This window comes from Hyla sarda, chromosome 7 (genome assembly GCF_029499605.1).
Source record: "Hyla sarda isolate aHylSar1 chromosome 7, aHylSar1.hap1, whole genome shotgun sequence".
NCBI classification, from domain to species: Eukaryota; Metazoa; Chordata; class Amphibia; order Anura; family Hylidae; genus Hyla; species Hyla sarda.
The window spans coordinates 233504117-233523277 of record NC_079195.1 but is presented as its reverse complement, the minus strand read 5'-3'; the positions used below and the strand labels follow the sequence as shown (position 1 = coordinate 233523277).

At 42.9% G+C, this 19161-nt stretch overlaps 1 protein-coding gene across 1 annotated transcript in view; it reads right to left on the bottom strand.

The window, feature by feature from the left end:
* Nucleotides 1-4921: 4921 nt before the first annotated feature.
* The window catches only part of LOC130283503 (selenoprotein Pb-like), a gene marked incomplete in the record, with an annotated part of 41257 nt that continues 27017 nt past the window's right edge, over nt 4922-19161 (bottom strand). Inside the window, 4 exon segments of the mRNA XM_056533109.1 lie at nt 4922-5934; nt 8824-8965; nt 9639-9851; nt 19098-19161. Of these exon segments, the coding sequence (XP_056389084.1) occupies nt 5602-5934; nt 8824-8965; nt 9639-9851; nt 19098-19161 (752 nt within the window).

Sequence of the window (19161 nt, the reverse complement as noted above, 5' to 3'; positions counted from 1 at the left end):
TCTAATCTCCTATCACATACAATGTATCACTCCTATCATCCCTGACCCCAGGAGCTCACAATCTAATCTCCTATCATACAATGTATCACTCCCATCATCCCTGACCCCAGGAGCTCACAATCTAATCTCCTATCATACATTGTATCACTCCCATCATCCCTGACCCCAGGAGCTCACAATCTAATCTATCACATACAATGTATCACTCCCATCATCCCTGACCCTAGGAGGTCACAATCTAATCTCCTATCATACAATGTATCACTCCCATCATCCCTGACCCCAGGAGATCACAATCTAATCTCCTATCATACAATGTATCACTCCCATCATCCCTGACCCCAGGAGATCACAATCTAATCTCCTATCATACAATGTATCACTCCCATCATCCCTGACCCCAGGAGATCACAATCTAATCTCCTATTACATACAATGTATCACTCCCACCATCCCTGACCCTAGGAGGTCACAATCTAATCTCCTATCATACAATGTATCACTCCCATCATCCCTGACCCCAGGAGATCACAATCTAATCTCCTATCATACAATGTATCACTCCCATCATCCCTGACCCCAGGAGATCACAATCTAATCTCCTATCATACAATGTATCACTCCCACCATCCCTGACCCTAGGAGGTCACAATCTAATCTCCTATCATACAATGTATCACTCCCATCATCCCTGACCCCAGGAGATCACAATCTAATCTCCTATCATACAATGTATCACTCCCATCATCCCTGACCCCAGGAGATCACAATCTAATCTCCTATCACATACAATGTATCACTCCCATCATCCCTGACCCCAGGAGCTCACAATCTAATCTCCTATCATACAATGTATCACTCCCATCATCCCTGACCCCAGGAGCTCACAATCTAATCTCCTATCATACAATGTATCACTCCCATCATCCCTGACCCCAGGAGCTCACAATCTAATCTCCTATCATACAATGTATCACTCCCATCATCCCTGACCCCAGGAGCTCACAATCTAATCTCCTATCATACAATGTATCACTCCCATAACCCCTGACCCCAGGAGATCACAATCTAATCTCCTATCATACAATGTATCACTCCCATCATTATCTCACTATTATTTTCTGCATGTATTATAATCCAGTTGGGTCATGTGACATCCCCCCCCCCCCCCCCGCTATGTAATTTCCTTCGGTGAGGGGTCCCTGTATGTAAACATGGGGTGTCCGGGGTTGTGAGAGGATGGAGACCCTGAATGACCCCTCTGTCTCCCCAAACATCACTTCCTCCATCTGCTCTGAGGCCCTTCCTGTCCCCTCTGTCCGCCCACCATTTTTTTTCTCTCACACTTTACGCTGTATCTCAGCCTTTATCTTGTGGGCAAGGGAGATTTAGGCAGTGTATCTAAGCCTATTATGTGTGATACAATCTAATTGAACCACATACCTCTACATTCCTAAATCTAGCCCTATCATGTGTGATACTGTCTTCTGTATCTAATCCTGTTGTGTGATACTGTCTGCTTTGTTGCTGTATCTAAGCCTATCATGAATTATTCTATCTGAATTATCTGTATCTAAGCCGTCTGATACTGTCTGTAAGATCATCATGTGTGATACTGTCTCCTGAACTATGTATCTAATTATATTGTGTTTGATACTGTCTGGTGAGCTGCTGTATCCATTCCTATCATATGTGATCTATCGTGCCGTGCAGTGTATCCAATCTTATCATGTGTGATACTGTCTGCTGAGCTGTGTATCTAATCCTATGAAGTGTGATACTGTCTGCTGAGCTATGTATCTAATCCTATCATGTGTGATACTGTGTGCTGAGCTGTGTATTTAATCCTTTCATGTGTGATACTTTCTGCTGAGCTGTGTATCTAATCCTATGATATGTGATACTTTCTGCTGAGCTGTGTATCTAATCTTATCATGTGTGATACTGTCTGCTGAGCTGTGTATCTAATCCTATCATGTATGATACTTTCTGCTGAGCTGCGTATCTAATCCTATTGTGTGATACTTTCTGCTGATCTGTGTATCTAATCCTATCATGTGTGATACTGTCCGCTGAGCTGTGTATCTAATTCTATCATGTGTGATACTGTCCGCTGAGCTGTGTATCTAATCCTATCATGTGTGATACTTTGTGTTGAGCTGTGTATCTAATCCTATCATGTGTGATACTTTCTGTTGAGCTGTGTATCTAATCCTATCATGTGTGACACTGTCCGCTGATCTGTGTATCTAATCCTATCATGTGTGATACCATCTGCTGAGCTGTGTATCTAATCCTATCATGTGTGATACTTTCTGCTCATCTGTGTATCTAATCCTATCATGTGTGATACTGTCGAGCTGTGTATCTAATCCTACACTTTTCTGTACTGTGGGGTGGAGTCAGAGACTATGTTGCCCATCAGTGACCTATGACCTGTCCCTTCTGTCACCCTGATCACATGACTCACCCCTGTGACGCTGTATTGGAGTGGGGCGCGTAGCTTGGCGCCCGGTGACCCCGCGGGGGTGGAGTTGCGCTCCTCATGCGATCTGTGTACCGTTTGTTTCTTTGTTACATTCAGTTTATTCTCATTTCCTGTTACATTTTGCTCTTTTTCCGGCTCGGTCATCATAATCCACGTCCTGTAAGTGACCCGAGACCCCGGAGGTGACCCTGCGCCCACCCAGGAAGTGACCTTCAGAGGGCAGCAGGAAATGGGAACTTCACCGGGGGCTGTGAAGCAGAACTCATGTGTAAGATATTTTAATAGTGGTGTTTTTTGTTTTTTTTATTGCCTAATAATTATGCAACATTTTTACATAGTACAAGTTATTAATAAGGAAAAATTTCCCTTGTTTATTATTTTTTCCTGGTTTTCCAAACAGGGTGCCTCCAGCTGTTCCAAAACTACAACTCCCAGCATGCCTGGACATCCTTAGACCAGTGTTTCCCAAACGGTGTGCCTCCAGCTGTTGCAAAACTACAATTCCCAGCATGCTTGGAAAGCCAACGACCAGTATTTACCAACCAGTGTGCCTCCAGCTGTTCCAAAACTACTACTCCAAGCATGTCCGGAGATTCTTAGGCCAGTGTTTCCCAACGAGTGTTCCTCCAGCTGTTCCAAAACTACAACTCTCAGGATGCCTGGACATCCTAATGCCATTGTTTCCCAACCAGTGTGCCTCCAGCTGTTGCAAAAGTACAATTCCCAGCATGCCCAGACAGCCAAAGGCCAGTGTTTCCCAACCAGTGTGCCTGCAGCTATAGCTGGAGCTGGGAAACACTGCCCTAGACCATATTACATATTACTATTCTGCTCCCCTCTTGTGATGTTCGCAAGGGGCGGAGCTGTGACAACCTCACATTTATTTTCATTGTCGTCACAATGTATCAGCTTGGACTTTCCTGTGCAACACAGATCTCACTTCTTTCCAATACTCCAGGCTGATGCATTGTACCAAACCCTCATGCTTAAAGAGGCACTGTCATTGTTAAAACTTTTCATATATTGCAGGACTCATTATAATATGACATTTCACAATATACACCTGATAAAAAAAAATTACATTTTCACCTGAAATTCAAGTTCAAAATAGCCACCACTAGGGGTCGCCTGTCTTTTAGCCAGACAGACTAGTCTAGATTTTACAGCATACTGGATACTGTAAAGCATACCGGTATCCAGTATAGGAGATTTCTATTGAGTGTATGCAAAACTACAGATAAAGGATGTGTGGACATGCTGGGAGCTGTAGTTTTACAACAGCTGGAGGCAGCACTGCTCTAACACAGTTATTTACAAACATTGCAGCTTCAGTTGTTACTAAACTACAACTCCCAGCATGTTGAAATAGTCAAAGCTTTCTCGGACTCCTGAATGACAAAGAAGTTGATCAGACATTCAGGAGTCTGTGAAAGATGAATGACACACATAGTGACAGCTATGCTGATTAGCATCCAGCTTTACTAGGAGAAGATAAAACAGATAGAACATGTATTCATAAAAATGCTGCTGTAATTTTATCTAAAAAAATCCTTGCACTAATTTTATAAAGATCTATTCTTATATTTATACATTTTATCCTGTTATGAATTCACTATAATGTCTTCTGATTACTGCAGGCAAGCTCCAAGCATCTTCCTCTGTGTAACATGACACAGCATAAAACCAGAGAGGAAAGGGTTACAGAGTAGAGAGTACTGATTGGCTGACTGCACAGGCTTGCTCCTGTGAGGGAGACAGAGACACACCCCCTCCAGCCTGCACAATGAAAAAGTAACTCACCAGCAGATAAATGCTTATATCTCTGGATATATAGGTCCGAGACACACAAAAATTATAGTCACATGATCAGGATTGGGTCCTGAGTAACATATCACTTTTTTTTCTTTTTTTTGTACTATGACAGGTACGCTTTAAACAATGAATGTTACTTAAAGCGTACCTGTCATAGTGCAAAAAAAAGAAAAAAGTGATATGTTACTCAGGGCCCAATCCTGATCATGTGCATATAATTTTTATGTGTCTCGGACCTATATATCCAGAGATATAAGCATTTATCTGCTGGTGAGTTACTTTTTCATTGTGCAGGCTGGAGGGGGCGTGTCAGTCTGTCTCCCTCACAGGAGCAAGCCTGTGCAGTCAGCCAATCAGTACTCTCTACTCTGTAACCCTTTCCTCTCTGGTTTTATGCTGTGTCATGTTACACAGAGGAAGATGCTTGGAGCTTGCCTGCAGTAATCAGAAGACATTATAGTGAATTCATAAGAGGATAAAATGTATAAATATAAGAACAGATTTTTATAAAAATTAGTGCAAGGATTTTTTAGATAAAAGTACAGCAGCATTTTTATGAATACATGTTCTATCTGTTTTATCTTCTCCTAGTAAAGCTGGATGCTAATCAGCATAGCTGTCACTATGTGTGTCATTCATCTTTCACAATAATCACTGATAGATTGCCGGAGGCAATCCAATAAAGGCCCTGAGGGTTCCAACCAAAATTGCTATATACAGGACTTTAATGTGCGGGTCCAAAATTATAATAGTGAGAAAAGAAGGAAAAAATCACACATTTAAAAACACTTTGTGCTCCTAACTGATAACTGATATAATTGGGCTTATTGGGCTCGACCAGCTCCATCATTATTCATAATTAGTAGGAGATACATTGTATTTTTGCATCCCAGAACTACTGATTTACTTGTGGGAAAAAAGACCAATGGATCCAGGCGCTGCTCTATCCAGGTATACACAGGATGCAGGTAAGTGTTCTTAATCAAGCAATTTTATTGAACACAAAACAACAAAAGGATCATGACGCGTTTCGGGGTAAATTCCCCTTCCTCAGATGATACTTTAAGGTGAGCGGCCACCCTGACTTAAGTCCTGGGTGTACATTCAGCATACTTTTTGGTTCCCTCACCTGCCAAGGGTAATACACGAGGCGCTGCCTCCCGGTTGTCTTTTTTGTCTTTATTTCTTCGTAGAACTACTGATTGTCAGGGCACATAGCAGTTAAAACCATAACACTGCCCCCCTCAACGTTTCGCCACCAATGTGGCTTTGTCAAGAGGCAATTGGATTGTTGTTTATTATTAATTATGTTTTCCCTTATTTTTGATTGGATGATGACGTTCTCCGTCATTGTTGATTGGCTGGTGACGTTCTCCGTCATTGTTGATTGGCTGGTGACGTTCTCCGTCATTGTTGATTGGCTGGTGACGTTCTCCATCATTGTTGATTGGCTGGTGTCGTTCCTCCTCCTTAGGTTGATGATCTCTGTTATTCTTCCCTTTATCTTCCTGGCTGTGCTCATTCTTACATTGGTCGCCAGGTTTCTTCTTCGTGTGTTCTTCAGGACACAGAGACCCCGGCTTTGACTGTTTTTCTTTCCCTATATCTGTGATCGGGGATCCCAGGGTCTCATTCTGTAATAAAAGAGAGAAAACAGCTGAATATTCAACAATGTATCTGTTATTTATTACCTCCTTCAGGATATAATGTTCCTATACAGATCTATTACCTCTATATTATCTCTATGAGGATACAATGTATCTGTACATATCTTTTACCTCTATATTATCTCTATGAGGATACAATGTATCTGTTATCTATTACCTCTATATTATCTGTATGAGGATACAATGTATGTGTTATCACTTACCTCTATATTATCTCTATGAGGATACAATGTATCTGTACAGATCTATTACCTCTATATTATGTCTATGAGGATACAATGTATCTGTTATCTATTACCTCTATATTTTCTCTATAAGGATACAATGTATCCGTACAGATCTATTATCTCTATATTATCTCTATGAGGATACAATGTATCTGTACAGATCTATTATCTCTATATTATCTCTATGAGGATACAATGTATCTGTACAGATCTATTACCTCTATATTATCTCTATGAGGATATAATGTATCTGTACAGATCTATTACCTCTATATTATCTCTATGAGGATACAATGTATCTGTACAGATCTATTACCTCTATATTATCTCTATGAGGATACAATGTATCTGTACAGATCTATTACCTCTATATTATCTCTATGAGGATACAATGTATCTATTATCTATTACCTCTATATTATCTCTATGAGGATACAATGTATCTGTACAGATCTATTACCTCTATATTATCTCTATGAGGATATAATGTATCTGTACAGATCTATTACCTCTATATTATGTCTATGAGGATATAATGTATCTGTTATCTATTACCTCTATATTATCTCTATGAGGATATAATGTATCTGTACAGATCTATTACCTCTATATTATCTCTATGAGGATACAATGTATCTGTACAGATCTATTACCTCTATATTATCTCTATGAGGATATAATGTATCTATTATCTATTACATCTATATTATCTCTATGAGGATACAATGTATCTATTATCTATTACCTCTATATTATCTCTATGAGGATACAATGTATCTGTGCAGATCTATTACCTCTATATTATCTCTATGAGGATACAATGTATCTATTATCTATTACCTCTATATTATCTCTATGAGGATACAATGTATCCGTACAGATCTATTATCTCTATATTATCTCTATGAGGATACAATGTATCCGTACAGATCTATTATCTCTATATTATCTCTATGAGGATACAATGTATCTATTATCTATTATCTCTATATTATGTCTATGAGGATACAATGTATCTGTTATCTATTACCTCTATATTATCTCTATGAGGATATAATGTATCTGTACAGAACTATTACCTCTATATTATCTCTATGAGCATACAATGTATCTGTACAGATCTATTACCTCTATATTATCTCTATGAGGATACAATGTATCTGTTATCTATTAAATCTATATTATCTCTATGAGGATATAATGTATCTGTTATCTATTACCTCTATATTATCTCTATGAGGATACAATGTATCTGTACAGATCTATTACCTCTATATTATCTCTATGAGGATATAATGTATCTGTACAGATCTATTACCTCTATATTATCTCTATGAGGATATAATGTATCTGTACAGATCTATTACCTCTATATTATCTCTATGAGGATACAATGTATCTGTACAGATCTATTATCTCTATATTATCTCTATGAGGATATAATGTATCTGTTATCTATTACCTCTATATTATCTCTATGAGGATATAATGTATCTGTTATCTATTATCTCTATATTATCTCTATGAGGATATAATGTATCTGTTATCTATTACCTCTATATTATCTCTATGAGGATACAATGTATCTGTACAGATCTATTACCTCTATATTATCTCTATGAGGATATAATGTATCTGTTATCTATTACCTCTATATTATCTCTATGAGGATACAATGTATCTGTACAGATCTATTATCTCTATATTATCTCTATGAGGATATAATGTATCTGTTATCTATTACCTCTATATTATCTCTATGAGGATACAATGTATCTGTACAGATCTATTATCTCTATATTATCTCTATGAGGATACAATGTATCTGTTATCTATTATCTCTATATTATCTCTATGAGGATATAATGTATCTGTTATCTATTACCTCTATATTATCTCTATAAGGATACAATGTATCTGTACAGATCTATTACCTCTATATTATTTCTATGAGGATACAATGTATCCGTACAGATCTATTATCTCTATGAGGATACAATGTATCTGTACAGATCTATTATCTCTATATTATCTCTATGAGGATATAATGTATCTGTTATCTATTACCTCTATATTATCTCTATGAGGATACAATGTATCTGTACAGATCTATTATCTCTATATTATCTCTATGAGGATATAATGTATCTGTTATCTATTACCTCTATATTATCTCTATGAGGATACAATGTATCTGTACAGATCTATTATCTCTATATTATCTCTATGAGGATACAATGTATCTGTTATCTATTATCTCTATATTATCTCTATGAGGATATAATGTATCTGTTATCTATTACCTCTATATTATCTCTATAAGGATACAATGTATCTGTACAGATCTATTACCTCTATATTATTTCTATGAGGATACAATGTATCCGTACAGATCTATTATCTCTATGAGGATACAATGTATCTGTACAGATCTATTACCTCTATATTATCTCTATGAGGATATAATGTATCTGTTATCTATTACCTCTATATTATCTTTTTGAGGATACAATGTATCTGTACAGATCTATTACCTCTATATTATGTCTATGAGGATACAATGTATCAGACCGGATATTGGACCATTAGGTTTCTGATGATATCTTTATAAAAATTAACTTTTTTTTACCTTTTTATTTTCTGTGACATTTGCATAAAAAGTGCAGTTCTGGCAATAATCTTCATAGTAGGTGGCGTTGATGGCGGCTTCTACATATGGAAAGTGAAGGTAGCTGAGAGGAAGCCGGATGTGGAAGGTGAGGCGGCCGCACCTGGGGAGCAGTAATACAGTCACCATTATTACAGAGTATTCAGGGGATTAGAGACTATGGGGCAGCAGAGCAGACCGCGCCCCCAACATCCGCCCCCAACATATCCGCCATATATCTATTGCTTGTCTGCAGCTTCCTCAGGGGTCTAAAGGCAAGAAAAACAGGCGCTCCATAGAGTAGTAACGTTGAGATCCCGTAGTGAGATAACTATATAAATTGGTTTGCTCACCCTGGGTGGTTGTGCAAATTCATACACAACAATGATGTAGGCATAGAATAGTAATGGGTCGTCTGCTGCCCTCCGGTAAGTATTTGGCAAGATTAGGAAAAGGCTCCAAAGGAACCCGGCTCCGCGGTGCTGACAGACCACAACAGGTGAATGATAAAAGGAGTTTATTTGACCAGAATGCAACGCGTTTCGCTGCACATGCGCAGCGAAACGCGTTGCATTCTGGTCAAATAAACTCCTTTTATCGTTCACCCGTTGTGGTCTGTCAGCGCCGTGGAGCCGAGTTCCTTTGAAGCCTTTTCCTAAGCTTCCTCAGGGGGACTGGGATATTTGGTGCAGACAGAGCAGTGAAGTTATTGTGGTGATTTTGGATGTTTTTGGGGTGCGAGCTCCTCTGTGCTCCCACATATCAGTCATCCAGTCCCAGACGGTCATGTCACCCACCGGTCATAGATCAGGAAGTCGTCTTTGCTGCCGTCCAGGATCTCCCACACGTCCTCCTGGTTGGGCAGCTGCTGGTACACGGACATCCCTGCCGGGGCCCGGCTCTGCAGCACCGGGAACAGCAGCTTTGAGGCGAAGCTCTGGTCATTGACTATAATGTAACTTATGTTTGTGAGGCCCCGATCGGCCAGTTTATCCCGCAGCGGACCCATGCTGAAAGACAAGAGCGCCACATTGTTACTTACAAATCTGTAGAACTTTCTGGCACTATTTGATTTGAAAAAAGTTCTTTTCCACCAGAGTACCACTTTAAAAGGGGCCCTTTAAATATTTGTTATGGGGCCCTGCTCTGTGAATTCCCTGGTCCTGTTTGGTACAGGGTGTTGGTGTCAGTAAGAACTTTATGCCTGCGATCCAGAGATTCATGCTGCAAATATGAATCTAAGCTTGTACAGTATATTAGATACTGATAATACAGTGACCCCCGACCTACGATGGCCCCGACATACCATATATATACAGTGACCCCTCGACCTACGATGGCCCCGACATACCATATATATACAGTGACCCCTCGACCTACGATGGCCCCGACATACCATATATATACAGTGACCCCCTGACCTACGATGGCCCCGATATACCATATATATAGACAGTGACCCTCCCGACCTGCGATGGCCCCGACATACCATATATATATACAGTGACCCCTCGACCTACGATGGCCCCGACATACCATATATATACAGTGACCCCTCGACCTACGATGGCCCCGACATACCATATATATACAGTGACCCCTCGACCTACGATGGCCCCGACATACCATATATATGCAGTGACCCCCGACCTACGATGGCCCCGACATACCATATATATACAGTGACCCCCTCGACCTACGATGGCCCCGACATACCATATATATACAGTGACCCCTCGACCTACGATGGCCCCGACATACCATATATATGCAGTGACCCCCGACCTACGATGGCCCCGACATACCATATATATACAGTGACCCCCTCGACCTACGATGGCCCCGACATACCATATATATACAGTGACCCCTCGACCTACGACGGCCCCGACATACCATATATATACAGTGACCCCTCGACCTACGATGGCCCCGACATACCATATATATACAGTGACCCCCTCGACCTACGATGGCCCCGACATACCATATATATACAATGACCCCTCGACCTACGATGGCCCGCCATACCATATATATACAGTGACCCCTCGACCTACGATGGCCCCGACATACCATATATATACAGTGACCCCTCGACCTACGATGGCCCCGACATACCATATATATACAGTGACCCCTCGACCTACGACGGCCCGACATACCATATATATACAGTGACCCCTCGACCTACGATGGCCCCGACATACCATATATATACAGTGACCCCCTCGACCTACGATGGCCCCGACATACCATATATATACAGTGACCCCTCGACCTACGATGGCCCGCCATACCATATATATACAGTGACCCCTCGACCTACGATGGCCCCGACATACCATATATATACAGTGACACCGCCGACCTACGATGGCCCCGACATACCATATATATACAGTGACCCCCTCGACCTACGATGGTCCCGACATACCATATATATACAGTGACCCCTCGACCTACGATGGCCCGACATACCATATATATACAGTGACCCCCCGACCTACGATGGCCCCGACATACCATATATATACAGTGACCCCCGACCTACGATGGCCCCGACATACCATATATATACAGTGACCCCCGACCTACGATGGCCCCGACATACCATATATATACAGTGACCCCCGACCTACGACGGCCCCGACATACCATATATATACAGTGACCCCCCCGACCTACGATGGCCCCGACATACCATATATATACAGTGACCCCCCTGACCTACGATGGCCCCGACATACCATATATATACAGTGACCCCCGACCTACGATGGCCCCGACATACCATATATATACAGTGACCCCCCGACATACGATGGCCCCGACATACCATATATATACAGTGACCCCCCGACCTACGATGGCACTGACATACCATATATATACAGTGACCCCCGACCTACGATATATATATATACAGTGACCCCCCGACCTACGATGGCCCCGACATACGATATATATATATACAGTGACCCCCCGACCTACGATGGCCCGCCATACCATATATATACAGTGTCCCCCCTGACCTACGATGGTCCCGACATACCATATATATGCAGCGACCCCCGACCTACGATGGCCCCGACATACCATAAATATACAGTGACCCCCCGACCTACGATGGCCCCGACATACCATATATATATAGTGACCCCCCGACCTACGATGGCCCCGACATACCATATATATACAGTGACCCCCGACCTACGATGGCCCCGACATACCATATATATACAGTGACCCCCCGACCTACGATGGCCCCGACATACCATATATATACAGTGACCCCCGACCTACGATGGCCCGACATACCATATATATACAGTGACCCCCGACCTACGATGGCCCCGGCATACCATATATATACAGTGACGCCCGACCTACGATGGCCCGACATACCATATATATACAGTGACCCCCCTGACCTACGATGGTCCCGACATACCATATATATACAGTGACCCCCGACCTACGATGGCCCGACATACCATATATATACAGTGACCCCCCGACCTACGATGGCCCCGATATACCATATATATATACAGTGACCCCCGACCTACGATGGCCCCGACATACCATATATATACAGTGACCCCCCGACCTACGATGGCCCCGACATACCATATATATATATACAGTGACCCCCGACCTACGATGGCCCCGACATACCATATATATACAGTGACCCCCCGACCTACGATGGCCCCGACATACCATATATATACAGTGACCCCCCCGACCTACGATGGCCCCGACATACCATATATATACAGTAACCCCCCCCGACCTACGATGGCTCCGACATACCATATATATATACAGTAACCCCCCCGACCTACGATGGCCCCGACATACCATATATATACAGTGACCCCCCGACCTACGATGGCCCCGACATACCATATATATACAGTGACCCCCAACCTACGATGGCCCCGACATACCATATATATACAGTGACCCCCAACCTACGATGGCCCCGACATACCATATATATACAGTGACCCCCCGACCTATGATGGCCCCGACATACCATATATATACAGTGACCCCCCGACCTACGATGGCCCCGACATACCATATATATACAGTGACCCCTCGACCTATGATGGCCCCGACATACCATATATATACAGTGACCCCTCGACCTATGATGGCCCCGACATACCATATATATACAGTGACCCCCCGACCTATGATGGCCCCGACATACCATATATATATACAGTGACCCCCGACCTACGATGGCCCCGACATACCATATATATACAGTGACCCCTCGACCTATGATGGCCCCGACATACCATATATATATATATACAGTGACCCCCCGACCTACGATGGCCCCGACATACCATATATATATATACAGTGACCCCCGACCTACGATGGCCCCGACATACCATATATATACAGTGACCCCTCGACCTATGATGGCCCCGACATACCATATATATATATACAGTGACCCCCCGACCTACGATGGCCCCGACATACCATATATATACAGTGACCCCTCGACCTACGATGGCCCCGACATACCATATATATATATACAGTGACCCCCCGACCTACGATGTCCCCGACATACCATATATATACAGTGACCCCTCGACCTATGATGGCCCGACATACCATATATATATATATACAGTGACCCCCCGACCTACGATGGCCCCGACATACCATATATATACAGTGACCCCTCAACCTACGATGGCCCCGACATACCATATATATACAGTGACCCCTCGACCTACGATGGCCCCGACATACCATATATATACAGTGACCCCTCGACCTACGATGGCCCAGACATACCATATATATACAGTGACCCCCCGACCTACGATGGCCCCGACATACCATATATATACAGTGACCCCAGACCTACAATGGCCCCGACATACCATATATATACAGTGACCCCCCGACCTACGATGGCCCCGACATACAATATATACAGTGACCCCTCGACCTATGATGGCCCCGACATACCATATATATACAGTGACCCCCCCGACCTACGATGGCCCCGACATACCATATATATACAGTGACCCCCCGACCTACGATGGCCCCGACATACCATATACATACAGTGACCCCCCGACCTACGATGGCCCCGACATACCATATATATACAGTGACCCCCCGACCTATGATGGCCCCGACATACCATATATATATACAGTGACCCCCCGACCTACGATGGCCCCGACAAACCATATATATATACAGTGACCCCCCCGACCTACGATGGCCCCGACATACCATATATACACAGTGACCCCCCCGACCTACGATGGCCCCGACATACCATGTATATATACAGTGACCCCCCGACCTACGATGGCCCCGACATATCATATATATACAGTGACCCCTCGACCTATGATGGCCCCGACATACCATATATATACAGTGACCCCCCGACCTACGATGGTCCCGACATACCATATATATACAGTGACCCCCCGACCTACGATGGCCCCGACATACCATATATATACAGTGACCCCCCGACCTACGATGGCTCCGACATACCATATATATATACAGTGACCCCCCAACCTACGATGGCCCCGACATACCATATATATATATACCGTGACCCCCGACCTACGATGGCCCCAACATACCATATATATACAGTGACCCCCGACCTACGATGGCCCCAACATACCATATATATACAGTGACCCCCGACCTACGATGGCCCTGACATACCATATATATATACAGTGACCCCCCCGACCTACGATGGCCCCGACATATCATATATATACAGTGACCCCTCGACCTACGATGGCCCCGACATACCATATATATATACAGTGACCCCTCGACCAACGATGGCCCCGACATACCATATATATATACAGTGACCCCCCCGACCTACGATGGCCCCGACATACCATATATATATACAGTGACCCCTCGACCTACAATGGCCCCGACATACCATATATATACAGTGACCCCTCGACCTACGATGGCCCCGACATACCATATATATATACAGTGACCCCTCGACCTACGATGGCCCCGAAATACCGTATATACAGTGACCCCCGACCTACGATGGCCCCGACATATCATATATATACAGTGACCCCCCCGACCTACGATGGCCCCGACATACCATATATATACAGTGACCCCTCGACCTACGATGGCCCCGACATACCATATATATATACAGTGACCCCTCGACCTACGATGGCCCCGAAATACCGTATATACAGTGACCCCCGACCTACGATGGCCCCGACATGCGATCATTTCAGCATACGATCACTCTCAGAGTCCATCACATGGTGAAGGCAGCATCAACATCCGATGCTTTTGTATGTCGGGGCCATCGCATAAACGGCTATCCTGCAGCGCAGACTGCTTCAGCTGCCCCCGGATAGCCGTTTATGGTGCCCCGTGTGGTCCGCTGACAATCACTTACCTGTCCTCGGGGCTCCGGCGCGTCCTCTTCGGGATCCACTGCATCGTCGGCGCTCTCCATCCTCGCCATCACGTCGCTGCACACGCCGTCCTGTCATCCAATAGGAGCGGCGTGCGTAGCGATGTGATGGCGGCGACGGAGAGCACGGTTGCCGGGGAAGCAGAGGCCTTGCCGGAGCGACATCCCGGACAGCGGTGACGAGCTGCGACGGTCCGGAGTGGCGGGGACAGGTGAGTACAACTTCCTCTAACAGTGGTCTACAACCTGCGGACCTCCAGATGTTGCAAAACTACAACACCCAGCCGTTGGCTGTCCGGGCATGCTGGGTGTTTTAGTTTTGCAACATCTGGAGGTCCGCAGGTTGTAGACCACTGTCCTATACTTTACATTGCACGGATCTTTCAACATACGATGGTTTCAACAAACGATGGTCCGTATGGAACGGATTACCATCGTATGTTGAGGGACCACTGTAATAATTAATAACAATAATACATAATAGTATATTAGATAATAATAACTATACTATTATTATAGTTATTACCTAATATAGTATTATTATTATCTAATATATATATTATTATCTAATTACTTTACTATTATTATAATTATCATATATATATATATTATTATCTAATTACTTTCTTATTATAATTATCATATATATTATTATTATTATCTAATTACTTTCTTATTATTATAATTATCTTATATATATATATATATATATATATATATCCTCAAAAAAGTGGAAGCGGCACTCCAAGATCACATCAAAATAGTGGTTTATTCACTCATCTGTGTAAGCGACGTTTCGGCTTATCAATAAAGCCTTTCTCAAGGCTCAACTCAAGGCTCCTATCACTCACATCTTCTACTAAGAAAACATCCACAGTGCAGGGAGAAAACGTAAGTGGCACTGATTCCTTTCTAAGTCACAATTATAGACATACACAATGTAACTAAACTAATAAGACACATGTTTTTATCGTCTTTTATTGAGCACATAAATATCTACAGTCCTGTAAATATTAAATGCACAATGTATAAAGGAGACTCTAAAACAGTGTTTTCCAACCAGGGTGTCTCCAGCTGTTGCAAAACTACAACTCCCAGCATGCCCGGACAGCCAAAGGCTGTCCGGGCGTGCTGGGAGTTGTAGTTTTGCAACAGCTGGAGACACCCTGTTTGGGAAACACTGCTTAACAGACTGTAAAACCAGTGAGATCCTGTTCCCTGACCTGAAGGGGGCGCTATATGTCTCCTTAATGTGTTATGAAACTTATTTGTTGCTTCTAAAGTTGATCTACAGGTTACTAAAGGGGTACTCCGGTGGAATATATATATATATATGTGTATTTTTTTTAAATCAACTGATGCCAGACAGTTAAACAGATATGTAAATTACTTCTATTAATAAAAATCTTAATCCTTCCAGTACTTATTAGCTGCTCAATATTACAGAGGAAATTCTTTTTCTTTTTAGAACACAGAGCTCTCTGCTGACATCACGAGCACAGTGCTCTCTGCTGACATCTCTGTCCATTTAAAGAACTGTCCAGAGTAGGAGAAAATCCCCATAGAAAACAAATGCTGCTCTGGACAGTTCCTAAAATGGACAGAGATGTCAGCAGAGAGCACTGTGCTCGTGATTAGAGATGAGCGAACTTACAGTAAATTCAATTCGTCACAAACTTCTCGGTTCGGCAGTTGATGACTTATCCTGCATAAATGAGTTCAGCTTTCAGGTGCTCCGGTGGGCTGGAAAAGGTGGATACAGTCCTAGGAAAGAGTCTCCAGCCACGGGAGCACCTGAAAGCTGAACTAATTTATGCAGGATAAGTCATCAACTGCCGAGCCGAGAAGTTCATGACGAATCGAATTTACTGTAAGTTCGCACATCTCTACTCGTGATGTCAGCAGAGAGCTCTGTGTTCCAAAAAGAAAATAATTTCCTCTGTAGTATTCAGCAGCAAATAAGTACTGGAAGGATTAAGATTTTTTAATAGAAGTAATTTACAAATCTGTTTAACTTTCTGGCACCAGTTGATTTAAAAAAAAAATAAAGGTTTTCCACCGGAGTACCCCTTTAAATTCAAAAATGGGCCAAATTTTTCTCCCTGCACTGTGGATGGTGCAACTGAGTGTTATCAGTTTAGTTACATTGTGTTTGCATACAAATCTAATTTTATTAGTTATCAATGTAAACATTCAGATAATTCCACTGTATACAGTAACTCTGTAGTATGATTCTATTATTAGAGAATAACCTTCTGTATTATGCAGATGGACTTCAGGGCAGAGATCCATGGCGGTCATCCGGTGGTGATATTACTCATGCGGGGACCGTTCCAGGAATATATCAGTGACTCAGCAAGTGAAAATAAGATATAATGAATAGGACAGAAGCTTAATGGAATGATCACTGGGGGGGGGACACAACAGACAAAGCCGGAACCTTCCCTGTATAAGGACATGAAATACAACATATACAGGCAACAGAACTATATAAAAACACTGCAGAGGAAGAACAAGTGCACCCTCTAGTGGACACATTTGAGTACAACACCCAGAACAGTTCTAGTTCATTTAACTAATGGTTTATCACTCCCATCATCCCTGACCCCAGGAGCTCACAATCTAATCTCCTATCACATACAATGTATCACTCCCATCATCCCTGACCCCAGGAGATCACAATCTAATCTCCTATCATACAATGTATCACTCCCATCATCCCTGACCCCAGGAGCTCACAATCTAATCTCCTATCATACAATGTATCACTCCCATCATCCCTGACCCAAGGAGCTAACAATCTAATCTATCACATACAATGTATCACTCCCATCATCCCTGACCCCAGGAGCTCACAATCTAATCTCCTATCACATACAATGTATCACTCCCATCATCCCTGACCCCAGGAGATCCCAATCTAATCTCCTATCATACAATGTATCACTCCCATCATCCCTGACCCCAGGAGATCCCAATCTAATCTCCTATCATACAATGTATCACTCCCATCATCCCTGACCCCAGGAGCTCACAATCTAATCTCCTATCATACAATGTATCACTCCCATCATCCCTGACCCCAGGAGATCACAATCTAATCTCCTATCATACAATGTATCACTCCCATCATCCCCGACCCCAGGAGCTCACAATCTAATCTCCTATCACATACAATGTATCACTCCCATCATCCCTGACCCCAGGAGATCACAATCTAATCTCCTATCATACAATGTATCACTCCCATCATCCCTGACCCCAGGAGATCACAATCTAATCTCTTATCACATACAATGTATCACTCCCATCATCCCTGACCCCAGGAGATCACAATCTAATCTCCTGACCCATTGTACAGGTTACATGTTTCACGCTCTTCTCTGTCTGCACTGATGGTAAATACGACCTTTGTCCGGTTAATATTTGCGCTGATTTTCATGTTTTAAGAGCAAAACAAACTCTTCCAGCTCTACCAGATATCGCCGGACGCCGCGCGGCCTCCGCACCTAAACCACAAACTATCGTTAACAACAACCGGTGCCAGATTATCAAATGTTCCGGAGGATCAATCGGTCATAGATAATACATACAGTAATTTAGGATTTACAGTGTCGGATTATCAGATATTCTGGACTATTACCGATCTCATACAGTCCTGAATAGGGAAACCCCAAAAGTTTTGTGAAAGTCCAGACCGCCATGTTGTTCGGTGTCGGATTATCAGAATTTGCGCATTTTCCCTTCTATGACATCATTGATGACTTACTTGGTGGCCTGGACGAGGCAGAAGCCGCAGCTGGCCTGTAGAAGGGCCACGACCGTCACCTGAC